The sequence below is a fragment of the Bufo gargarizans genome, chromosome 1 (assembly GCF_014858855.1).
Source record: "Bufo gargarizans isolate SCDJY-AF-19 chromosome 1, ASM1485885v1, whole genome shotgun sequence".
Lineage (NCBI taxonomy): Eukaryota > Metazoa > Chordata > Amphibia > Anura > Bufonidae > Bufo > Bufo gargarizans.
This window is the reverse complement of record NC_058080.1, coordinates 179,931,254-179,957,844: the sequence shown is the minus strand read 5'-3', so window position 1 is coordinate 179,957,844 and position 26,591 is coordinate 179,931,254. Positions and strand designations below refer to the sequence as shown.

Here is a 26,591-nt window from a genome sequence, read left to right as displayed (position 1 = left end):
AGCAATGTAAGACTATACCGACCATGTCGGAAAAAAGTGGAGTTCCATACATCACTAGTGAGGTGTATAATAGGCAGAGGAGGGATAGTTAAGTATAAAATGTACGGTTTTTATAGTTTTATGTTCAGGGGGGTGGGTCAGTTTATTCTCTGGCTGTGTTCTCACGCTTTCCGCCGACATCTTTTTCATGTGCTGGTTCCCTAATGCGTGTTGTTTCTTGGAATGTTAAAGGGTTACGATCGCCCTCAAAACGGAACATGATCCTCCATCATCTGAAGAGATGTAAACCAGATATAGTTTTACTCCAGGAGACGCATCCATTGGAAGAGGATTTTACACGTATGAAAAAGATGTGGGTGGGAATGGTTCTGGGGTCACCTGCGCAGGGACAGAAAGCGGGGACCCTGATCCTGTTTCATAAGAATTTTAAATATCAGGTGATAGATCACACTGTGGATACTGGAGGGAGGTGGCAAAAAGTGACCATATCGTGTCAGGACAAACAGATATGCATATATAATATTTATGGTCCAAACGGAGAGAATGGATCTTTTTTCAACTCCCTAAGTCGGTTTGTAGGGGGAGAACTTACGGGAAGCATGATGGTGGGAGGAGATATGAATGCAGTGGTTGACTATAGAGAAGATAGGAAAGCTTCTTATGGGAAAAAAAATATCTCAGAGCTCGCGTGATAAGACTTTAGATAGATTCATAAAATGGTTTAGTAGATGTGTGGAGGAGAAAAAATCCAGAGGGGAGGGAATATACGTTCTATTCTACACCACATGATTTGTGGTCTAGAATAGACTATATTCTGGTCTCTTCAGATTTGGTTCCCCAAACTCGATCCACCACTATACTGGACATGGTAATTTCGGATCATAGCCCGGTCCAGGTGGAATTATATGATAAGGTTCAGAGAGGTACAGACTACATATGGCGTTTCCCAGCATACCTAGCTAGTGTCGAAAACTTCCAAGAGCTTGTTAAAGCCTGGTTCATGGAATATATGCATGACAATGAGGGACACTTAGAAAGCCCGTCTTTGTTGTGGGATGCCGCTAAAGCGGTGTTAAGGGGGAGAATAATATCACATGTATGTGCTATGAAAAGGAAAGCAAAGCAAAAGGTGGATGAGTCCACGGACGTACTGCGTAATGCGTACACATCCTTTTTGGCTGATGGCACGGCAGAACGCAGGCAGGCCTGGCAATTAGCAAAAAAGGATTATGATCTGTGGTGTACTAGGTGGGAAGTGATGCACAGTACTAAGAAGGAATCCATATATTTTAAATACGGAAATAAAGCCGGGAGAATCTTGGCAAGGCTGTCAAGGGGACCTAGGGAACAAATGTGCATTCCTTCTTTGAAAGATAGGGCGGGTCACCTACATTCGTCCCCGGAATCAGTCCTAGAAATTTTTAGAACATAATACCAAAACTTGTACTCCAGAGATGATTTGTCACAGCCATTGACAAATACCCTATTAGATAAGGTTCCCCTCCCACGAGTATCGGTTGAACAACTGGAGGACTTAAACAGGGAAATCTTACAGGAAGAGGTATTACGGACAATACAGTCTTTAAGTTCAGGGAAGGCGCCGGGGCCTGACGGGTACACTGGAGAATTCTATAAAGTTTTAGGGAATGATGTTGCTCAGTTGTTGATGAAACAATATAATGGTATACTGAAAGGGGAACAGGCGACTTTATCGGACAATACGGCGAATATTCGACTGTTACCAAAGCAAGAGCGGGATCCAGCACTGCCGGCATCTTATCGGCCTATTTCTCTCATAAACGTGGATCTAAAAATTCTGTCAAAAATTCTGGCAGACAGACTAGCCAACATTTTACCAAGCTTGATTGGTTTCTCGCAGGTTGGATTTGTCAAGGGCAGGTCGGCCGCATTTAATATACGAAAGGTACTGACGATATTAGATTATTCTTATCGCCAGACGCCTGACTTGGGGGATCCAGCATTGCTAACCATTGATGCCGAAAAGGCGTTCGATAATGTAAGGTGGGATTGGCTGACGGCAGTGCTGGATAAAATGGGGATCATGGGAGTGTTTAGAGTATTCCTGAGGGCACTATATACTGACCCTAAGGCGCGGATAGCGTTGCCAGGATTTTTGTCTAGACCCTTTCAGTTATTAAAAGGTACAAGACAGGGATGCCCCCTATCGCCGTTATTGTTTAATATCGCACTGGAGCTGTTGGCGAGATATCTAGAATCGAAAGAGGTCTTTGAAGGGATCACAGTAGGAACAAAAGAAGTCTTTACGTCCCTATTCGCGGATGATATAATAATGTACCTAGCTAATCCTCAAAGAGATTTAGTAAAAATCTTTAAAGCACTAGATGAGTTTGGGGGATATTCGGGTTTTAAAGTTAATATTGCTAAATGTGAACTATAATACCTAAAGGGACAAGTAGAGAGGAAGTCAGAGGACTTACACCAGGTCCCAGTCAAAGTGGCAAGGGAATATATTACATACCTTGGAATAAAAATAGGCAGGTCCCCCCACTCCCTATATCAGTGATGGCGAACCTATGGCACGGGTGCCAGAGGCGGCACTCAGAGCCCTCTCTGTGGGCACCCGCACCTTGGAAAAAGTCTATGGCGTACCAATATGCTTTAGACTTTTCCTGCCATTCATCAGCACAGGACGCACTATGAACAGCACAGGCAGCGCATTGTATGTAGGCTATTAAGCTATTATAGCTAAATGATAAAGTACATGGAAGATGTACTATATTGGTATTCAGGTTAAATTGCCGTGTTGGCACTTTGCGAAAAATAAAAAGGTTCACCATCACTGCCCTATATGCTCTTAACTACACACCATTAATCCGTAAAATCCAGCAAGAATTAGGTAGATGGAAAAGTTTACCCCTATCATTGTTGGGGAAATGCCACCTAATAAAGATGATAAGTTTTCCAAAACTGCTGTACCCGATGCAAACAATACCGATTCTTTTGCGTCATAAAGATATAATGGCACTTAACAGGGCATTCGTAGATTTTGTTTGGTCAGGGAAAAGGGCACGTATTGGTATAAAAACGTTATGGCGGGCACAGAAAGCGGGGGGAGTACAATTAACAGACAGGCGGTACAATCTCGCGGGGATATTTCGTCACTGCAGGGACTGGATCAATCAAACGGCACATTACTCAAATGTGGTCTTGGAAAAGGAGTTAGCTGGAGGCTGTGAATTGGGAGGACTCTTACACTCCAGATTGGCATTATTACATCCAGATTTGAAAAACTCAGTGGTGATCAGGGACACAGTAGTAACCTGGAAAGAGATGAGAAAAATTTACGGGCTGCCCTTTTTAGCGTCTAAGCATATGTTGTTACTTGGACACCCTGAGTTTGAACCAGGGCGATCCAATAAATTGTTTAAAATATGGAGGCACAAGGGGATAACAGCCATGCGACAGATAATACATGACAAAGAGACTAGATATTTGACCTTCGGCGAGATGCAAGAAAAATATGCTCTCCCTGGAGGCCAGGTCCTCCCCTATTTGCAGGTAATGCATTTTTGCAAAAATGGGCTGAAAGATTTGAAAAATGAGGGGGCCTTGAACCAGTTTGATAACTTGTTGAAGAACAAGGAACGCAAAATGTCCCTAGCTGAGGTGTATAGGGAGATTAGAGAAAGGGAAGACAAGAGAACGGAGGTCAAGTTGTTCCAGCAATGGGAGCCGCTCCTAGGTACATCGGAATGGAAGGACAAGATGGTAGATGGATGGTTGAGAGTGCGCAAGGCGGTGTCGTGTGAAAGGTGGAGGGAAACCCAGTTTAAGCTACTCCACAGGGCCATATACACCTTTAATATACCTCAGAATAGTGCCTACCCTAATAGACTGGTGATGTGTCCTAAGTGTAAAGAGCCAAAGGCTACTTTAGATCATTGTGTGTGGAAATGTCAAAAGACACAAACATATTGGATGGAGGTGCTCACGTGGATTAAACGAACATGGAATATTGATCTAGTTTGTGAACCACAAGTGGTGCTCTTTCATGTGTACGAAGAACATTTAAGGGTACCAAGACTGGTAGACGGGACGCTGTTGGTAGCGCTGAGGTGCTTGCTCAATAAGTGGCTAGAACAAGAAACTCCGTCTATGACTGAATTTGTAGGTCAGATGAAACATTTCTTGTTGATGGACCAACTAGAGGCAGAATCGCACAAAAATAGCACATCGACACACTTCCTAAACAAGTGGAAACAATTTATTAGTAAAAATCTGTCAGAAGAGGATATCCAGAAGATTATGAAGAATTTTAGACATACAGAGTGGTACCTAAATAAGGATCTAAGAGGGACATTTATTGAATTTGAAAGTGATTGAGTAATGACACGAACAGTAGAAGGGAAGGTGCAATGAGACACAGCCAGAGAAAAGTTGAGGGTGGGGGGGTGGATGGGATAATAAATGTTAGAAGCATGCATTTTACTCTTGCATATATGCCACACTTGTATAACAGTGGAAATGTATCTGGATTTTGTACATCCATGACTGCATTTGTACAAGAAAGATGGTTGAGAAATTATTGGATCGACATGCTTTGATAAAATACCAATAAAATGTTATAAAAAAAACAAAAAAAAACTATGAATTAACACATGTGGAATTTTATACATAACAAAAAAGTGTGAAACAACTGAAAATATGTCATATTCTAGGTTCTTCAAAGTAACCACCTTTTGCTTTGATTACTGCTTTGCACACTCTTGGCATTCTCATGATGAGCTTCAAGAGGTAGTCACCTGAAATGATTTTCATTTCACAGGTGTGCCCTGTCAGGTTTAATAAGTGGGATTTCTTGCCTTATAAATGGGGTTGGGACCATCACTTGCGTTGTGGAGAAGTCAGGTGGATACACAGCTGATAGTGCTACTGAATAGACTGTTAGAATTTGCATTACGGCAAGAAAAAAGCAGCTAAGTAAAGAAAAACGAGTGGCCATCATTACTTTAAGAAATGAAGGTCAGTCAGTCCGAAAAATTGGGAAAACTTTGAGTGTCCCCAAGTGCAGTCACAAAAACCATCAAGCGCTACAAAGAAACTGGCTCACATGCGGACCGCCCCAGGAAAGGAAGACCAAGAGTCACCTCTGCTGCGGAGGATAAGTTCATCCGAGTCACCAGCCTCAGAAATCTCAGGTTAACAGCAGCTCAGATTAGAGACCAGGTCAATGCAACACAGAGTTCTAGCAGCTGACACATCTCTAGAACAACTGTTAAGAGGAGACTGTGTGAATCAGGCCTTCATGGTAGAATATCTAGGAAACCACTGCTAAGGACAGGCAACAAGCAGAAGAGACTTGTTTGGGCTAAAGAACACAAGGAATGGACATTAGACCAGTGGAAATCTGTGCTTTGGTCTGATAAGTCCAAATTTGAGATCTTTGGTTCCAACCACCGTGTCTTTGTGCGACGCAGAAAAGGTGAACGGATGGATTCTACATGCCTGGTTCCCACTGTGAAGCATGGAGGAGGAGGTTTGATGGTGTGGGGGTGCTTTGCTGGTGACACTGTTGGGGATTTATTCAAAATTGAAGGCATACTGAACCAGCATGGCTACCACAGCATCTTGCAGCGGCATGCTATTCCATCCGGTTTGCGTTTAGTTGGACTTTCATTTATTTTTCAACAGGACAATGACCCCAAACACACCTCCAGGCTGTGTAAGGGCAATTTGACCACGAAGGAGACTGATGGGGTGCTGCGCCAGATGACCTGGCCTCCACAGTCACTGGACCTGAACCCAATCGAGATGGTTTGGGGTGAGCAGGACCGCAGAGTGAAGGCAAAAGGGCCAACAAGTGCTAAGCATCTCTGGGAACTCCTTCAAGACTGTTGGAAGACCATTTCAGGTGACTACCTCTTGAAGCTCATCAAGAGAATGCCAAGAGTGTGCAAAGCAGTAATCAAAGCAAAAGGTGGCTACTTTGAAGAACCTAGAATATGACATATTTTCAGTTGTTTCACACTTTTTTGTTATGTATATAATTCCACGTGTTAATTCATAGTTTTGATGCCTTCAGTGTGAATCTACAATTTTCATAGTCATGAAAATAAAGAAAACTCTTTGAATGAGAAGGTGTGTCCAAACTTTTGGTCTGTACTATATATACACACACACATATATATATATATATATATATATATATATACACACACACACACACTATATTTTGTGTGTAGGATACATACTGAATTGGGTTCTTGTACCTGCAGTATCAAGTGTACCTTTTGCAGTATGGGGAGATAAATTTTTGTCATATTACTGTATCCTCTCCAAAGAACGGTTTTAGTTCTAGTCACATATAGTTGAATATATATATGTATGTATATATATATATATATATATATTATCCAAAGAACCAGGCAGCACTCCAGATAAAGTGAAAAAAGTGGATCCTTTATTCCCCTCTGTGCAACGTTTCAACCGTCTCGATGCGGTCTTTCTCAAGCAAGAAGAAAGACCGCATCGAGACGGTTGAAACGTTGCACAGAGGGGAATAATGGATCCACTTTTTTCACTTTATCTGGAGTGCTGCCTCGTTCTTTGGATACTATACTCATTTATAGCCGTTTGAGCCTGCGGCTGAGAGGACTTGCACCCGCAATTTTTGGTCTTGTGCTGCTGTGATTCTTTTTTGGTTTATACATATATATATATATATATATATATATATATATATATATATATATATGTATTAGGGGTGCACCGAAATTCCTAATCCATTTCGGCCGATATTGGTACATATCGGCAGAAAATATGGTTGGTTATATACGTTCGGGCAGCCGGCCGGCGGCGCCCCTCATGCTGTGCCTCCTAAACGCTTGCCGCTCTAAAGAATCTCCGGCTCAGTGCTGCGCAGCCTGCTGTGTCTGCTCTGTGCTACTGCTGTTGTTAGTGTAGCGTGGCCGAGCTCTGTTCGTTCCGCGGTACAGGAGCTTTTGTTTCCTGTACCCGGCCGGACTGACAGGAAGTGCTCACTTAGTGTGCACTTCCTTTCAGTCCGGCCGGGTACAAGAAACAAATGCTCCTGTACCGCAGACCGAACAGAGCTCGGCCACGCTACACAGGCTACACTAGAGGTGACAAGGGAGGGGGAGGGGGGTGGTGTAAAATGAGAGTGACAAGGGGGTGTGTAAAATGAGAGTGACAAGGGGGGGTGTAAAATGAGAGTGACAAGGGGGGGGGAGTAGAATGAGAGTGACAAGGGGGGGGTAGAATGAGAGTGACAAGGGAGGGGGTAGAATGAGAGTGAAAGGGGGGGTAGAATGAGAGTGACAAGGGAGGGGGTAGAATGAGAGTGACAAGGGAGGGGGGGTAGAATAAGAGTGACAAGGGAGGGGGGAAATGAGAGTGACAAGGGAGGGAGGGAGGGGGGGAAGAGAGTGACAAAGGAGGGAGGGGGAGAGTGACAAGGGAGGGAGGGGGGGGAGAGTGACAAGGGAGGGAGGGGGAGTGACAAGGGAGGGAGGGGGGGGAGTGACAAGGGAGGGAGGGGGGGGGAGTGACAAGGGGGGGGGGGGGAGAGTGACAAGGGAGGGAGGGGGGGGGGGGAGAGTGACAGTTTTTTTTTAAATAACCACTTTGGGTGGCATTGTGTGTATAATATCTATGTATCTGTTTAACTTTATATTTTAATTCACTTTCCTTTTTTTTTTACTTAAAAAAAGTATTTTAAAAGTATTTGGGCAAAAAGGCAGTTTCGGTTTCGAAAGGGCATCCTGAATTTTAGGTTTCGGTTTGGGACCAGAATTTTCATTTCGGTGCACCCCTAATATATATATATATATATATATATATATATATGAAATTAATGTATAGAAATATATTCTATACCAGAGAATCTGACTGGATGAGATTAGAGTCAAAATTCAGGAATATAGACTGGTCTGGTCTTATTTGTCACCGAATTGTTGTGGCCTTCTTTGATATATTGAAGAATGGAATGATGGGTGGATCGGATTCTGAATGGATCAAAAAGTGGCTCTCCAGAAATGAGTGTATCCCCCTGGATGGCTGTATAGGTGGTAGTGGTAGTCCTCCCTTCTCCCCACTCATGCAGCCTTTTTTATCCCATTTAGAAGTGGGATTGGTCAAGTTGACATCAGTGAAGTTACTCCACCCACTTATTTCACAACACCTGTCTTAATTTCCTCTACCATTAGATGGCACTAGAGATCCATGTAACATAGTACATAAGGCAGAAAAAAGACATTTGTCCATCCAGTTCGGCCTGTTATCCTGCAAGTTGATCCAGAAGAAGGCAAAAAAAAAAAAAACCCTGTGAGGTAGAAGCCAATTTTATCCACTTTAGGGGAATAAAAAATTCCTTCCCGACTCCAATCAGGCAATCAGAATAACTCCCTGGATCAACGACCCCTCTCTAGTAGCTATAGCCTGTAATATTATTAAGCTCCAGAAATACGTCCAGGCCCCTCTTGAATTCCTTTATTGTACTCACCATCACCACCTCCTCAGGCAGAGAGTTCCAGAGTCTCAACTGCTCTTACCGTAAAGAATCCTTTTCTATGTTTGTGTACAAACCTTCTTTCCTCCAGACGCAGAGGATGTCCCCTCGTCACAGTCACAGTCCTGGGGATAAATAGCTGATGGGATAGATCTCTGTACTGACCCCTGATATTTATACATATTAATTAGATCTCCCCTCAGTCGTCTTTTTTCTAAAGTGAATAACCCTAATTTTGATAATCTTTCAGGGTACTGTAGTTGCCCCATTCCAGTTATTACTTTAGATGCCCTCCTCTGGACCCTCTCCAGCTCTGCTATGTCTGCCTTGTTTACAGGAGACCAGAACTGTACACAGTACTCCATGTGTGGTCTGACTAGCGATTTGTAAAGTGGTAGGACTATGTTCTTATCACCGGAATCTATGCCCCTTCTGATGCAACCCATTATCTTGTTGGCCTTGGCAGCAGCTGCCTGACACTGGTTTTTGCAGCTTAGTTTGCTGTTTATAAAAATTCCTAGATCCTTTTCCATGTCAGTGTTACCGAGTGTTTTACCATTTAGTATGTACGGGTGACTTGCATTTTTCCTTCCCATGTGCATAACTTTACATTTATCAGTGTTAAACCTCATCTGCCACTTATCTGCCCAAGCCTCCAATCTATCCAGATCCCTCTGTAGTAGTATACTGTCCTCATCAGTATAAATTACTTTACACAGTTTAGTGTCATCTGCGAAAATTGATACTTTACTATGCAAGCCTTCTACAAGATCATTAATAAATATATTGAAGAGAATAGGGCCCAATACTGACCCCTGAGGTACCCCACTAGTGACAGTGACCCAATCTGAGTGTGTACCGTTAATAACCACCCTCTGTTTTCTATCACTGAGCCAGTTACTTACCCACTTACAGACGTTTTCTCCCAGTCCCAGCATTCTCATTTTATATACTAACCTTTTATGTGGTACAGTGTCAAATGCTTTGGAGAAGTCCAGATATACGACATCCATTGATTCGCCGCTGTCAAGTTTAGAACTTACCTCCTCATAGAAACTGATTAAATTAGTCTGACATGACCGATCCCTCACAAAGCCATGCTGATATGGCGTTATTTGCTTATTTCCGTTGAGATGCTCTAATATAGCATCTCTCAGAAAACCTTCAAACAGTTTACCCACAACAGATGTTAAACTTACCGGCCTATAGTTTCCAGGCTCTGTTTTTGGCCCCTTTTTGAATATTGGCACCACATTTGCCATGCGCCAATCCTGTGGGACATTCCCTGTCAGTATAGAGTCTGCAAATATCAGAAATAAGGGTCTGGCTATGACATTACTTAATTCCTTTAGGATACGGGGGTGTATGTCATCCGGTCCTGGCGATTTGTCCATTTTAATCTTTTTAAGTCGCTGATGTACTTCTTCCTGGGTCAGACAGGACACTTTTAATGGGGGATTTATTTTTGCATTCTGCATGTCATCTGACAATTTATTTTCCTCAGTGAATACATTGGAGAAAAAAATATTTAACAGCTTTGCTTTCTGCGACTTCCCCCTCATTACTCTTTAAAGGGCCGACACCTTCAGATTTATACTTTTTAACATTTATATAATTGAAGAACATTTTAGGGTTAGTTTTACTCTCTTTGGCAATTAATCTCTCGGTCTCTAGTTTGGCCGCTTTTATTTGTTTTTTACATGTTCTATTTTTTTCCTTATAGTTTTTCAGTGCTTCCGTGCTCCCCTCCTGTTTCAGTGAATTATATGCTTTCTTTTTGTCATTTATTGCTTTCTTTACAGTTCTATTTATCCACATTGGTTTCTTTTTGTTCCTTAACCTTTTATTACCATACGATATGTACCTCTCACAATGAGATTTTAGGATGTTTTTAAAGATATCCCATTTTGTGGCTGTATTTTTATTTTTGAGGACTTTGTCTCAGTTAGTTAGGCCTATGGCCTCTCTTAGTTGGCTAAATTTAGCTTTTTTGAAGTTTGGTATTTTTGTTCCTCCCTGTAGAAACGCTCTTTTGAATGATAATTGGAAGGTTATTACTTTATGGTCACTATTTCCCAGGTGTCCCCCAACCTGCACGTCTGTTGTTCTGTCGGGCCTATTGGTTAATACTAAGTCCAGTATGGCCGTCCCTCTAGTCGGGTCCTGAACCAGTTGGGAGAGGTAATTGTCTTTGGTTATTGCCAAGAACCTGTTTCCTTTATGAGATATACAAGTTTCAGTTTCCCAGTCTATATCTGGGTAGTTGAAGTCCCCCATAATAACCACCTCATTATGATTTGCCGCCTCGTCTATCTCGTTTAGTAGTAGATTTTCTGTGGACTCTGGTATATTAGGTGGTTTATAGTAAACTCCTATTAGTAATTTATTATTGTTTTTAGCGCCATGTATCTCTACCCACAGTGACTCCAGATGTTCATGTCCCTCACTTATATCTTCCCGGAGTGTGGGCTTTAGACAGGACTTTACATAAAGGCAGACCCCTCCCCCTCTCCGGTTTTGACGATCCTTTCTAAACAGGCTGTAACCCTGTACATTAACTGCCCAGTCATAGCTATCATCCAGCCATGTCTCAGTTATTCCCACTATGTCATAGTCCTCCTCACACATCACTAATTCCAGTTCACCAGTTTTATTAGTCAGGCTTCTGGCATTAGTATACATACATTTGAGAGGTTTATGTATATTTTTTACTCTACACCTTTCCTTCTGAACTGTTCTAGTCCCTCCTTCCGTTCCTCCCCCAGTCTCACTACCTTGCCCCTGGTCTCTAGCTACACTATCTTCCCATTCTACAACATAATTACCCTCCCCCCCAGTCCCTAGTTTAAACACTCCTCCAACCTTCTAGCCATCTTCTTCCCCAACACAGCTGCCCCTTCCCCATTGAGGTGCAGCCCGTCCCTACGATAGAGCCTGTAGCCGATAGAGAAGTCGGCCCAGTTCTCCAGGAACCCAAACCCCTCCTTCCTACACCAGTTCTTGAGCCACTTGTTAATTTCCCTAATCTCCCGCTGCCTCTCTTGTGTGGCCCGTGGTACAGGTAGTATTTCGGAAAATACTACCTTTGAGGTCCTTGCCCTCAGCTTTTGACCTAAATCCCTGAAATCATTTTTAAGGACTCTCCACCTACCCCTAACTTTGTCATTGGTTCCGATATGGACCATGACCGCTGGATCTTCTCCAGCCCCTCCCAGTAATCTGTCAACCCGATCCGCGATGTGTCGAACTCTAGCGCCAGGAAGACAGCACACTGTTCGGCGATCACGGTCTTTGTGACAGATTTCTCTATCTGTTCCCCTAATAATTGAGTCAATAGGGATAATCTTTCACCAAGATTTTAGACAGAATTTCTAAAACAATAGAATGCAAACATAAATGTGTAATAGGGATTTATACCTCTATTCCCACAGACATCTTAAGTATACACTCCCAGACATGACTAAGGCTTTTTTCAATTATAAGGAGAAAAACAAAGTCGTATAACACTTGTCCTTATTGTCTCTGTGAAAATCCATTGTTTGCTCTTGAACACTTGTGTTTACAATTCCACTTCAAGAGACTCTCCGAAAAACTTACTAATTAATTACCCCCGTCTCTGACCTAACACTAAATTACAATTTTCACCCCAATCCTAACACATAAATATAATGCAATTACCACACCTCTAGTTATTTAAAACATACAATTTTAAGGCATATCATATAAAAACCCAAATCCATTCATATAATGATTAATATAAACATTACAATGAATAATAAAATGATATCCTTCTATTCACTGGGAATAACCAAAACTCATCACATTCCCTCCATTTGGTTGCCTATCTACAGACAACATTTTAGGATACGTCTCTATAAAGGCATAAAGACTTGTATGATATGTGTTAAACCCCCTTCTCTCAAGAGAATACTTATACAAACATTTCTGCACAAATCCTTTCCCTCAGAGTTAGGGATTCTAAGTCCAAAGGGTTTGAACTCATATTACCCTTTTGACAAAACCAGAGAAGATGGCTTCTCCTAATGTTCATTTCCATATATCTATACAGGCCTTATACTATGGACTCTTTATATCTAATAGTTCTGACAATGTCCAAAGGAGCAGCTCATCCTGGCAGTGTCAGGAGGCAGTAAAGAACATTTAGTACCACAGAGGAGCTACTAGACAACCAATATAAGTGTTTTACCAGTGAAATGGCCGTGTTGATTGATTGAATCTGAGGCATTGTATGTCGAGTTTAGTTTCCACTTACGATGGCCCAGGAAAGATCATGTATATTGAAAATGTTGCATCCTGAGGGCGTTGTAACTTGAGGGATCGCTTTACTCTGTTCCTAGCTACCACTGCACTGACTGATTCACACAGCATTGGCTGTGTGAAATGGAAATTAAATCTCTCATAGGATAGCCTCAATGTGCTACCCATGATTAGTGGGGGTTGAGTAGCATTACTGCTCAGCATCTGGACATGAATGATTCTGTGCAGGTAAAAATACTAAATGAGCTGCAGCACAAATGGTGTGCACAGTTGTATAACTTTGAAATATATTGCTGTACATATCTTTAATGATATCGAGTTTCAGCCTGTATGACAATTCAATTTCATCTGCATTTTTAAATGTACTGTAAGATCGGTTTTAATTTTTATTGACGCTTAAAGAGTCCACAATTTAGCTGATTGTCACTGCAAGCCTTTCAGACCTCACCTAACAGCTTAGCTGATCTCCTATAATACAGTACAACAGTTTTCTCTTTCTACCGACATATAGAGGGGAAACTCTCCATAATACAAATCCCCAGAGCAAGCCTACGGTTGACTGACAATAGCAATTTCCTCTGCATTTTTAAATGCATTGTAAGATCAGTTTTACATTTTTCTTGATGCTTAAAGGGGTTGGCACCCCACCTGCTGAGCAGACCTGCAAAGGAAAGCATATTGACCTGACCCCTGGCACTGGGTGTGGGCTACTTTGCTCCCCAGCCTCAGCTGGGTCCAACACTGTCAACATGTGCTTTGATACTGCTGCAGCCAATCGCTGGCCGCAGTGGTGACAGGCTCCTCTTGCATCATGTGAATTGGTCATGGGACACAAGGAGGGCAGGTCACCGCTGCAGTGGTGACAAAATGCACAATGACAGCGGGGATCTAAGCAAGACAGCGGAGGCCAGGGAGCAAAAGAGCCAGGACCAGGCACAGCTAAGTATGCTTGCCCTTGCAGGTTTGAGTGCCAAACCCCCCTTCAAAGGTGGCCAACCCCTTTCATGTCAGTTCTTGCAAAAATGATTGAGGTGTCTAGGTGCTGGTAAAAGTCACATGAACTGCAGTATTAGTCCATACCATGTATAGTTCGGCATATGTATGATTTGAACATGGATGATAAGTAAATATGGAGGGCTACTTACCACTAAAGTAAAACTATGTTCAGGTAATATTCCATATTGTTCGACAAGTCTCTCCCTGGTGACACTGGGAAGTTCTGGGAGTCTCTCCTTAAGCAGGTCAATATTTATGACTTGAGCCGCATCCATGTTAGTTGGCAATGACTTGTCATCATAAAGCATCAGAGGGGGGAGGTTAGGTTCTGGCATAAACCTTTATAAACAAGAAGAATGAGAAAAACATAGTTTGGTTCACATCACGTTTTGTCTTCCCTTATAGGGGTTTTCTGTAATTGCAATATTAATGACAGATCCTCAGGATGGTTGAAGGGAAGGCGGTGCTCCATGTCAGCACTGCCTTCCCTTGTTTGCTTACCTGATCGCCGGCAACATCTCAGTGGTGAGTAGGTATAATTACAAGAAGCCATCCCATTCACTTCTATGGGACGGTTTTGTAGTACACACTTGAATAGGAAGGAGCTGTCCCATTGAAGTGAATGGGACAGCTTGTAATTACACCTGCTCACCGCTGAGCTGTCAACGATGAGTAGGTAAACAAAGGGAAGGCCGTGCTTGCACACACAGAGCACGGCCTTCCCTTCAACCACCTGATTGGGGGGGGGGGGGGTGTTGCCACTGATCCTGCTGATCTGACGATAGGTCATCAATATTCAAATCCCAGAAAACCCCTTTAAAATGATGCCTCTGACTGATGACAAAGTGGCATCCGTCACCACAGAATTCCGTTGTAAAATAAAAAATTGTATGTTAGCGTATTTGTTTTTAAATGGACTCCGCAGGATGGAAAAATGTACCACGCTTTTGTATCCTTTTTTTCCCCCCAAACGTAGACCAACGCAGAGCCAAAATGTGATATGAACCCAGTAGGTTGACATCCGTCTGAGACATACATATACTTTTTTGTATACGTTAAACGTAAGACAAAAACATAATGTGAACCTAGCCTAAGACAGGGCAGGCTAAATGCATTAACTGTATCGGCTTGTGTTTTCTCTAACTCTATAAATGGTGCATATTTCTTATACATGTGCTTACAAAGTTATGCACTTACTGTAAGGAATAATAAAGTAATATACAAACCTGTAGTCTTGCTTTCCTTCCTTGTCCCTCATAGGTATGGTCACACTTACATAAAATATTAAAAACAGAAAAAGTATTTTAGGTCTTGTTAAAAGCAAACCTTTTGGCTACTTAGCACTTCCATAAAGGGTTTCTGTCATCAGGAAAATCGTTATGTAGCTGGCTGACATTAGCGATGTGCTATTGTCAGCAGAACATAACTGTATGACATATCTCGCTGACTGCTGTCGTTCGCGCTAAATAATGACTTTTATAATATGCGAATGAGGCTCTAGGTGCTAGTGGGGCGTTGCTGAGCCACCTAGAGCAGGCATGGCCAACCTGAGGCTCTCCAGCTGTTGTAAAACCACAACTCCCACCATGCCCTGCTGCAGGCTGATAGCTGTAGGCAGTCTAAGCATGCTGGGAGTTGTAGTTTTGCAACAGCTGGAGAGCCTCAGGTTGGCCATCCCTGACCTAGAGGCTCCATCCTCTCACCGTTTGGCACGTCCTTGTAAAGGTGATTGACATCCTCTGTCTCCTCCGTGCCCCGCAAATCCCACACCTGCGCCGTCCATTAATTGCTACTTAAAAGTCCCACAAATTAGCACTTTTGTACATTTATAGTAAAATGAAAGCTAATGTACTTGAATGTAATGAAAGCTACATACTTAACTCCTTCACTACCGGAGGTTATTTCGTTTGAATTTTTCTTCTCTATCTTCCTTGAGCCATAACATTTTTATATTTCCGTTTACATAGCTGTATGAGGGCTTATTTTTGGCGGGACAAGTTGTACTTTCTAATGCCACCATTAATTATGACATACAATGTAGTAAGAAGCAGTATAAAAAAAGTTCCAAATGGGGTGCAATTGGAAAAAAAAAAACGCAATTTCTCCACCATTTTACATGTTTTGTTCCCACTGCGTTTTGTTTGCAGAAAACTGACCCATGCCCTTCATTCTCTGGGTCAGTACGATTACAACGTTGACAAAGATACCCGATATGCATAGATTTTTTTATGTCTAAATAGTGTAAAAATAAATGTTAACTTTAAAAAAATATATATCATTTTTTATTTTACCATATTTTGACCCCATAACTTTTTTATAGTTATATCGACTGAGCTGTGTGGGGCTAATTTTTTGCAGGACAATCTGTAATTTTTATTGATACCATTTTAGAGTGTGTGTGACTTTTCGATCACATTTTATTAAATTTTTTGGGGTAAGAGAAGCAATGAAAAAATGGCAAATTGGGCATTTTTACCTTTCTCTCCGTTACGCCATATGCCGTATTTGAAAAATATTTTTATATTTCGGTAGTACGGGCGTTTCTGGACGCGGTGATACCCATGATGTTTATTATATTTTGTGTTATTTAGGTATTTATTTTTTATTATACGGAAAGGGAGGTGATTTCAACTTTTATATTTTTAACATTTGTTATATATATTTTTTTTTACTTATTTTGTAATAATTTTGAAGCTCATATGAGAATAAAAAAAATCAATTTTTAAATAGTTTATTTTGAACAATAAAGTATTTTTAAAGTGACTTTATTACTGTCTATTGCTTATTTCTTTATTGCAGTTTGAATACTCTAGGTCTCTTCAGCGAGACCCAGGGCATTCAAACCAGTTGCCGGCATCCCCATTGGAAGCGCAAGACACTTTAGATGCTGTGATCTCACTTGATCATGGCATCTAAATGCTTTAATTACCGCAATCAGCATTATTGCCGGTCATGGTAATTAGCGGCAGGTCTTTTCTGTTTGAAACAGCAGAGACCTGCCGGCCCAAGACACCCGCTGCACGTGCCAGCGGGTGCCATGTTTGCCTATCGCACATGTAAGGCGCTGGTAATGAAAGGGTTAAAATGGTTGTCTTTTTATAAAGCTGGTGTAAAGGAAAACTAGCTTAGTTGCCCATAGCAACCACCTTTCATTTTTCTAAGGGGTGAAATCTGATTGGTTGCTATGAAAAACTAAACCAACCCCTGTAGCACCGCCCCTAACAATGCCCAGATAGTGTATAGCTCCTCCCACCCAGTTAGTTAAATGGACACTCCCCTATCACTGTCCTTGTTGCTGGTTTGAGACGCCCATGGACATAACATCACAGGAAATAAGAAAGAGCTGCATGGACATGGTCATGTGACCACAGCACATAACAGATAGGAGCAATAAAGGCAAATTAAATGCATTACAAATTACAGCTATATTCACAATCACTTTAATGGCTGTGCATGCACACTGGAAAACTATTTTTAATCCTAGCTTGCACACTTCCCCTTATCTCATCAAAACACTAAAATGATTTCTTCAAATAGCCCATACATTACGCCAAATGCACCTCAGACCTGAGCCAAGCTCACCTATATGCATGGGGTTTTCCACACCTATGATTTAGAATTCAAGAGTTCTATGTTTAATGACCAACCTAATGATATTTTCAGTAAGGTGCATTTCCATGTTCAGCTTGGGAAGTATCATGAGTAATAACGGGCAGCTAAAGAATACTTTTGACAGGTCACTATCTTGTTTTATGTCCCCATCAACCTGGTAAAAAGTACACTGAAGACAAGACAATTCTTACCCAAGTTTGTAGTCAAAGGCCCTTGTCTCATTCAGAATCGTTCCACCAGTGTCAAGTATTTCTGTTTGCCTTTTAATTTCATAATCTAGAAGAAAAAGATGAATGTAGCATAACATTTGTGAAAAGAAGAAAACTATGGATCAGATGTTTCATTGTTTGAAAATTGAATATTTGATAACTAATGTGACTTGTGTGTTTAATAAATGAACCCAAAATATCATGTGATGAAACAACTCTTCTGCAAAATCATGAAATAACTATGAATAACAACAGAGCACTAGTTATAGAGTATAACAACCTTAAGGCCCTTGCACACGACCGTATGCCCTCCAAGACATACTGTCCGTGAGCGGGCCATATGTCCTGGAGTGGGAATGATTGTGCGCACCGGAGCACACAACATCATAGATTACAATGATACTGTGCATGCCCGACGTGCACAGACATGCAGTCGTGTCCAAGGGCCCTTATGTTTAGGTTTTAGAATTGGTAACAAAACGTGTAGTGTGCATTATTGAAAGATAGCACCAATAATAAAGTAAATTAATTTGTATCAAATCATATGCAAATTATCCAAAAACTTAAAAACAGGTACAGTACCGATTGCTTTTGCGAGAAAGCGTGCACTGTTTATGTTCTTAACCTCTGTCCTCACACCATACGGTTCACCAGGATGATGAACAGAAATGTTTGCATCAACTCTTAACTGGCCCTCTGAAATGAAAAAAAGCAGAAAAGAAAGAAATACAAATGTTGCTCACCTTGAAAAAGTAGTTAAATGGGTTGTCCGAGTTATGAAAAAAAGATATAGCACTGTAATTCTGAGGGTCAGCAATATACAGTCAGGTCCATGAATATTGGGACATTGACACCATTCTAACATTTTTTGCTCTATACACCACCTCAATGGATTTGAAATGAAACGAACAAGCTGTGCTTTAACTGCAGACCGTCAGCTTTAATTTGAGGGTATTTACATCCAAACCAGGTGAACAGTGTAGGAATTACAACAGTTTGCATATATGCACCCCACTTGTTAAGGTACCAAAAGTAATGCAAATCCTTTGCAGTCAATTACAGCCTGAAGTCTGGAATGCATAGACATCACCAGACGATGGGTTTCATCCCTGGTGATGCTCTGCCAGGCCTCTACTGCAACTGTCTTCAGTTCCTGCTTGTTCTTGGGGCATTTTCCCTTCAGTTTTGTCTTTAGCAAGTGAAATGCATGCTCAATCGGATTCAGGTCAAGTAATTGACTTGGCCATTGCCTAACATTCCAAATCTTTCCTTTAAAAAAAACCTTTGGTTGCTTTTGCAGTATGCTTTGGGTCATTGTCCATCTGCACTGTGAAGCACCGTCCAATGAGTTCTGAAGCATTTGGCTGAATATGAGCAGATAATATTGCCCGAAACACTTCAGAATTCATCCTGCTGCCTTTGTCAGAAGTCACATCATCAATAAATACAAGAGAACCAGTTCCATTGGCAGCCATAAATATCCACGCCATGACACTACTACCACCATGCTTCACTGATTAGGTGGTATGCTTAGGATCATGAGCAGTTCCTTTCCTTCTCCATGCTCTTCTCTTCCCATCACTCTGGTACAAGTTAATCTTGGTCTCATCTGTCCATAGGATGCTGTTCCAGAACTGAAGGTTTTTTTAGATGTCGTTTGGCAAACTCTAATCTGGCCTTCCTGTTTTTGAGGCTCACCAATGGTTTACATCTTGTGGTGAACCCTCAGAGTTGACAGCAACAGATTCCAAATGCAAATAGCACAAATGAAATGAACTCTGGACCTTTTTTTTGCTCATTGTAATTGGGATAATGAGGGAATAACACACACCTGGCCATGGAACAGCTGAGAAGCCAATTGTCCCATTACTTTTAGTTCTTTAACAAGTTGGAGGCACATATGCAAACTGTTGTAATTGCTACACGGTTCGCCTGGTTTGGATTTAAATACCCTCAAATTAAAGCTGACAGTCTGCAGTTAAAGCACATCTTGTTTGTTTCATTTCAAATCCATTGAGGTGGTGTATAGGGCCAAAAATGTTAGAATTGTGTCGATGTCCCGATATTTATGGACCTGACTGTATAACTAAGGCCTCTTTCACACTTGCGTTGTCCGGATCCGTCGTGTACTCCATTTGCCGGAATTACACGCCGGATCCGGAAAAACGCAAGTGAACTGAAAGCATTTGAAGACGGATCCGTCTTCAAAATGCGCTCAGTGTTACTATGGCAGCCAGGACGCTATTAAAGTCCTGGTTGCCATAGTAGTAGTGGGGAGCAGTATACTTACCATCCGTGCGGCTCCCGGGGCGCTCCAGAATGACGTCAGAGCGCCCCATGCGCATGGATGACGTTTCCATGCGAGCATGTGATCCCCCGCTGCTCCCCCGCTCCCCACTACACTTTACCATGGCTGCCAGGACTTTAGCGTCCTGGCAGCCATGGTAACCATTCAGAAAAAGCTAAACGTCGGATCCGGCAATGCGCCGAAACGACGTTTAGCTTAAGGCCGGATCCGGATTAATGCCTTTCAATGGGCATTAATTCCGGATCCGGCCTTGCGGCAAGTGTTCAGGATTTTTGGCCGGAGCAAAAAGCGCAGCATGCCGCGGTATTTTCTCCGGCCAAAAAACGTTCCGGTCCTGAACTGAAGAAATCCTGATGCATCCTGAACGGATTTCTCTCCATTCAGAATGCATGGGGATAATCCTGATCAGGATTCTTCCGGCATAGAGCTCCGACGACGGAACTCTATGCCGGAAGAAAAGAACGCAAGTGTGAAAGAGCCCTAAGCAAGTTTTAGGTAAACAAAACTATTTCCTCATCATTCCGGTTCTCTTCTGGCCCTTTGTTTACCTGCAATAACAACAATCTCTGGAGTTTCCTTAAAAATATTTGTGCCCCTGTTCCTGCTCTGCAAAGGGAGTGAATAACACTGCTGTCCTAAATGACATGTCTGACTGCTGGGATACTCAGCAGCATGTTGTATGTGTAGGACTACAAGTCCCAGCTGTACAATAACACTGCTTATACATACAGGATCTCCCTCCTACCTGTGCTTGTGCAATGCTCTGCAGACCTCCTCTAGTCTGTCAGCTCTGTGTCTGCAGGATGAGGATCCTGTGACTCTTCAATGCCTGCAGCTACTCAGGAAAGCCTCCAACCCTCTCTGCTGCTAAAGGGGTTAATCTTTCCTGATGTATCCAGTGGGAGAAAGACACAGGGCAGAGAGCAGCAGCTTAGCCAGTGCAGAGGAAGGGGGTGTTCAGCACAGTGACATCTAGTGTACATATCTGCTCTTTCAGGCTTGTGCACGAAAGATCATCAGAGCAGGGAGAGAAGCTGACATCACAGGTCATGCGACCCTCAGTGAAATCTGAGAAAGTACTGCAGATAAAGCTCTTATATTTGCCTAGTTACAACCTAAAACATAGAAAGGACCAAAAAAAAATAAAAAAAAATTTGGACAACCCTTTTAACTCCTTAAGGACCATATTTCACCTTAAGGACCAGGCCATTTTTTGCAAATCTGACCAGTATCCCTTTATGTGGTGATAACTTTAAAACGCTTTGATTTATCAAGGCCATTCTGAGATTGTATTTCGTCACATATTGTACTTCATGACACTGGCAAAATGGAGTAAAAAAATTCATTTTTATTTATAAAAAAAAATAGAAGTCTTCTTTGTCCAGATGAGCATTTGCAAAGGCCAAGCAAGCTTTTGTGTGCCTTATCTGGAGAAGTGGCGTCCTCCTTGGTCTGCATTGTCCGTTGGATTGTCTGCCTTGAGACATTGCCACCAGCAGAGCCCAGATACACCAGGATGGCCTTGGTGGTGATCCTTGGATTCTTTTTCACCTCTCTAACTATCCTCCTGGCCAGCACAGGTGTCACTTTTTGCTTCTGACCACATCCTCTGAGATTTTCCACAGTGCGGAACATCTTGTATTTTTTGCTCAAATGTAAATAAAAGCTGAGAATTATCCCCCCCCCCCCCGCCCCCACAATAATGCCTCTTGTACATATTGCCTCTTGTCTTATTATCTTTTAGGAGACACCTATGTCATTTCCTGTCAAAAAATTACTTGCTGGTTGAATAAAAGTAACTTTAAGTCAAAATTTGCCTGGGGTATGAATAATTATGAGCAGCACTGTATATTACTGGTTTTGTTATAAACATATATTGTGCCTGTGAATAAAGCAGTAATATTTATATTAGCTTCCTAAGCATAGATATCCACTCTCTCAATGTGGCAAGGTTACAGATCATCGGTAGGGGCTATGAAAAACATCCGACCTGGCAAGGATCTGTGAGCACCTGACCAAGCTGTCTCGTCTTCCAACCACCGACTTGACTGCTACAAAGAACAATACCCACTAGATTTGATCACCGGGTCATAATGAATATATAGTGCTGAGAGCAGCCCAAACAATTCAATGTACTAAACACAAAAAAAATTAGCACCAAACACAAGTATATATAAACCTGAAAAGAGTCTTTATTTAACATACATTAATTTAACATGTATAAAAATATACTTTTATTAAAACAGCAGCAAGGAAGGGTGAAACCTTTAGTGAGGAAAAAAACAACCCTAGAGGAGGCTGAGGGGTCAACACACAAGGGTATGTAGATTGCAGAGAGAAGCCACACACAAGTAAGCCATTAAGACCACCCAAGAATGCATGTGGAACCCTCAGCCGCCTCCTCCCGACGTTGTCGCGCCAGTAACACCTGGCTTCTTTCCCGACAGAAGCCAGGTGTTACTGGCAAAACAACGTCGAGAGGAGGCGGCTGAGGGTTCCACACGCATTCTTGGGTAGTTATTTGCTTATCCTTTCCACACATAGGTCTGTTTATGCCTTACTTTTGGATTTTTATGTCTGATGGCTTCTATTGTCTTACTGGCTTGCTTGTGTGTGACTTCTCTCTGCAATTTATATACCCTTGTGTGTTGACCGCTCAGCCTCCTCTAGGGTTGTTTTTTCCTCACTGAAGATTTTCCCCTTCCTTGCTGCATATTTTTATACATGTTAAATTAATGTATGTTCAATAAAGACTCTTTCATGTTTATATATACTTGTGTTTGGTGCTAATTTTGGGTGTGTTTTGCTCCAAAGAACAGTTAAAGAGGACCCGTCACCATAAAATTCAATACAATCTGAAAGCACCAGTTATAGAGCAGGCATAGCCAAGCAGATATAGATTTGTGGGAAATGATTCAGTAAAACCTGTAATTTATACATTTATATCTCTGCTTTTTTTACTTCCTGTGAACAGCTTCTGGTAAAGGAGGGAGGGGTTATCAGTGATTGATAGTATTGTGTATATGCATAAGTGTGCATACAGAGATAGCTGTCAGTCATTGATAAACCCTCCCTCCTATACTGATAGGTATTCACAGGAAGTGAAAAAAGCAGAGATATAAATGTAAAAATTTACAGGTTTTACTGAATCTATTCCCGTAAAAATATATATCAATCTGCTCAGCACCTCCTGCATGGTGCTTTCAGATTGCACTGCACTTTGTAGTGACAGGTCCTCTAAGTTGCAAAGAGTTTATGATTTCAGGAATGGATAGAAGGACAGAGTTTTTTCATTTTCTAGCTATATATGTGACCTAGTCACTGTAAGAATGTGATAGATCAAATAAACATCAGTAACCGACAGCTGGTCTAATCCTAGATAGAAGAGAGCCAAGGCAGGATTACGTTTTGGATAGTAGACCAAAATGGGTGCAGGATTTCACACTCCCATCAAACAAGGAAAATAGTTTCAATCTCTTTGTGGAATTTCTAGCATATGACTGAAGAATTGGCATATACCTTTGCAAGGGTAGAGAGTCATGTACCTATACAAAAGGTTTCTGGTGGCCTGAGGATGACTAACACATTTGGATGCTCTGCAGCTTAGATTAAAGCGGTTGGCCACTTTCTGTCTAGTTTTGACCAATGTGAATGTAAGATGACTACATGGCACTTACTAGAGCTGAAACGATTACTTGAATCAATCAAGTAACTCGACTTGAATCCAACTATATAATGTTAATAAACCATTGGGTACCATCCGAGGTCTGGCAGCCCTTCACAAAACGTACGTAATCTAATGATATTAGAGAAGCCAACATAGAAGTTAATCTTCAGGCAATAATGGTGGCATACATTTTAAGGTCACTATTTAACAATGATTGCAGATGGTCAGAGGGCTCACCCAGTTTAAGAAGAGTGACCACCAACGTTTTTAGCATTTCTTTGGAAAAGGGAGAATCTTGGGCAAAATCATTAAATAAACAGATCAAAAAGGGGATTTTGTAGTTATACTATTTATAATAATAATAATAATTTGTTAGACCACCCATGGATGGATTAGGCTTAAAGGGGATCTCAAAGCTCTGAAACACTCTTTCCATCTAGAGTAAGTGGTGAATAATTTAAGTCAGATTTTGTAATTTTTATCTTCCTACTCACTTGCATTCTGACACAGTTCTCTCATAAACCAGCAGTAATATGCATTGAGGGGATTCCTGTTCGAGTCCTCTATATTATGCGCATGAGCACAGGAGACCCCTTAATGCAAAAAAATGGCCTCTCATAAATGCATTGTGGGAAAAGAAAGTCGAGGAAGATACCAAACCTTTATTATTAATGCAAAATAATTTCTCTAGAGCTGTTCTACAAAGAGTGGTGGATTAACTAGAAGAGTGTAGGATGAAAGTGTTGAGTCTCCACACGTATGGGGTCATTTATCAAACTGGTGTAAAGTAGAACTGGCTTAGTTGCCTATAGCAACCAATCACTTTTCATTTTTGACAGCTCGTTTAGAAAATTAAAGGTGGAATTTGATTGGTTGCTATGGGCAACTAAGCCAGTTCTACTTTACACCAGTTTGATAAATGACCCCAGTAGTACAGGGACAAGTTGTACATTTGAGATATCTGGTCATGAACTAGAGAGTGGTCTGATCATCATACTGATGGAAGTGGAGAGAAGTCTGGTAGTTGAGTTTATTGACCAAGATAAAGTCAATGTGTGTATTATACGTTTTATGTGGGTGGGAGAAAAAGGTTAAAGCCCTTTCTGTTTGTTATGTGTCACTATCGCCATTATATTTTTATGGTGGACAAGGTTAAAGAGACAAAGAGTTTTGGCCAGAAGAGGAGGAGATGGAGTCCACTGAGGGCCACATTGTTATTTTAAAATCGACCAGCACGATAAGGAAACCTTTAGTAAGTGGGGTGAGGATTTCAAAGAAATACCTAAAAAATATATAATTCGGCACGTGTTGGAAGTTTAAATTACTAAAATTATGTATAGGATGTTATTAAGGGTACACACTAATATAATAAAGCTTGTATTAGTAGTTTGTTCAAGTAAGAAGAATGCCAAAGAATCTTTTATGACTACGGCTACACCGTCCCCCCTTTTTGTTTTTGGTAGGAGCGCGAGAGAAAAAAAAGTTGGGGGACTTCTTGTATCGGAGTCTAATCACTTTGAAGAATGTGGGTCTCTTGGATGTATATAACTCCAGACCTCATCATCATAGACAAATCAGTTTGAAAATACAGAAAACTGTCAAAGTGGGAGTATTGATAGTAAGAATAAAGATTTGAGAAGAGAATAGTAAACTCAGGAGGTTAAGCAGAGTAGGCAAGAGTAGGCAAGAGCTGTAGTTATTCTTAGTGTATTTGTGCAGTGGCCTTCTAAGTCTGTTCACTAGTATTAGGAAAGGGGTTCTTGCTGCAGAGGATAGCACTTTGGAAAAGGTGTTCCAGGGTAGCTTGGAAACCCGGACACCTAGCTTTTGCTCCTGTCCCCTCAGCAATAAGAAGTCTTGCGCTGCTGATATGGCTGCATCGCTTAACGAGAGTGTCCTGGCAGCAACAGCAGTTCCAGAGGAAAAAAATCTGGGCCATGCTAACTCTCCTTAAGAGGGAGGATAGTAGAGAGCTAGTTTCTCAGGCATGTGTGGCCTCTGGTCCGGTTCCCTTTCAGGGGAGACACTGACGGTTTGGTCAGAAAGCTATCTTTCCAGACTCCCCCCAAATCCCTGGTCACCATGATTCTGACAGAATAACTGACCCAGTCTGAACTCTCTAAGAAGACCTTCCCAACCATCTCAGTGCAACATATATTCTATCTCTACAAGCTAACAGAACACTGAAAAACATCTACTTAAAACTACCAACACACTATAAGATGCACTGAACTTTAAGTCTTATTTTTGGGGGCTAAGAGCATCTTGTCAGAAATATATGATACTTCTGGACCAGAATGTACGTATTATAATCAGCCCATAAGCAAATGAACAATGTAGTGTCTGAAATTGGCACTAGTTCTATTAGGTTACTAACCATGTAATTGAAAAGAAACCTATAAAAGGAACATTCTGCTCGTATGGTTACTGTGACTTAATTCTCCTACTCTTATGTGCTCAAGTTTGAAATAAGAGCAATTAGAAGCTGCTCACTCTTCAGAATGAGTGGAGGTCATGCTTTCAAATTAAGGTCTGACTGGCTTGAGCCTACCTGGTTTAACAAAGGTTATTATTGGCCAGACATTATTTTAAACGTGGGACCAGATGATTTTAGGTTCAATGAAGCATTTCCTTTTGTCACATGTTCTGCTGCAACATTTATATCTTCCAATTAAGCAACGCTCCATTGCTACAGATAATAAGAAATGCTTTAGGCAATTCACAGGCGCAGCACACTCTCATGTGAAGATTGACTACCCATTTATTTAAGGTTTAATATTCAAATTATATCACAATTGCAGTAATAAAGGGCAATGGTTCACAGCACACCATCTTGGAAGTAGCTTAAGGTCTGCTCAATACTATATAAATCGGAAGGATTGATAAGCAAATCAGCTGCACATATGGCTAACTTTTGCAGGTCTAATTGTAGTACCCCCCATGCTCATAAAACCATTCTATAAGTAACAAGGTATATGTAACAAATTACACAATTAAAGTAAGTGGCAATAG

At 41.5% G+C, this 26,591-nt stretch overlaps 1 protein-coding gene across 2 annotated transcripts in view; it reads right to left on the bottom strand.

The window, feature by feature from the left end:
• GATB (glutamyl-tRNA amidotransferase subunit B) overlaps positions 1-26,591 on the bottom strand; it is a 187,374-nt gene that overhangs the window by 48,159 nt on the left and 112,624 nt on the right. For both annotated transcript variants that reach the window (XM_044300354.1, XM_044300355.1), the window contains 4 exons: positions 18,187-18,300; positions 17,587-17,671; positions 15,010-15,054; positions 13,933-14,122 (listed from right to left, as the gene is read on the bottom strand). In XM_044300354.1, the coding sequence (XP_044156289.1) occupies positions 13,933-14,122; positions 15,010-15,054; positions 17,587-17,671; positions 18,187-18,300 (434 nt within the window). The remainder of the gene's footprint in view (positions 1-13,932; positions 14,123-15,009; positions 15,055-17,586; positions 17,672-18,186; positions 18,301-26,591) is intronic.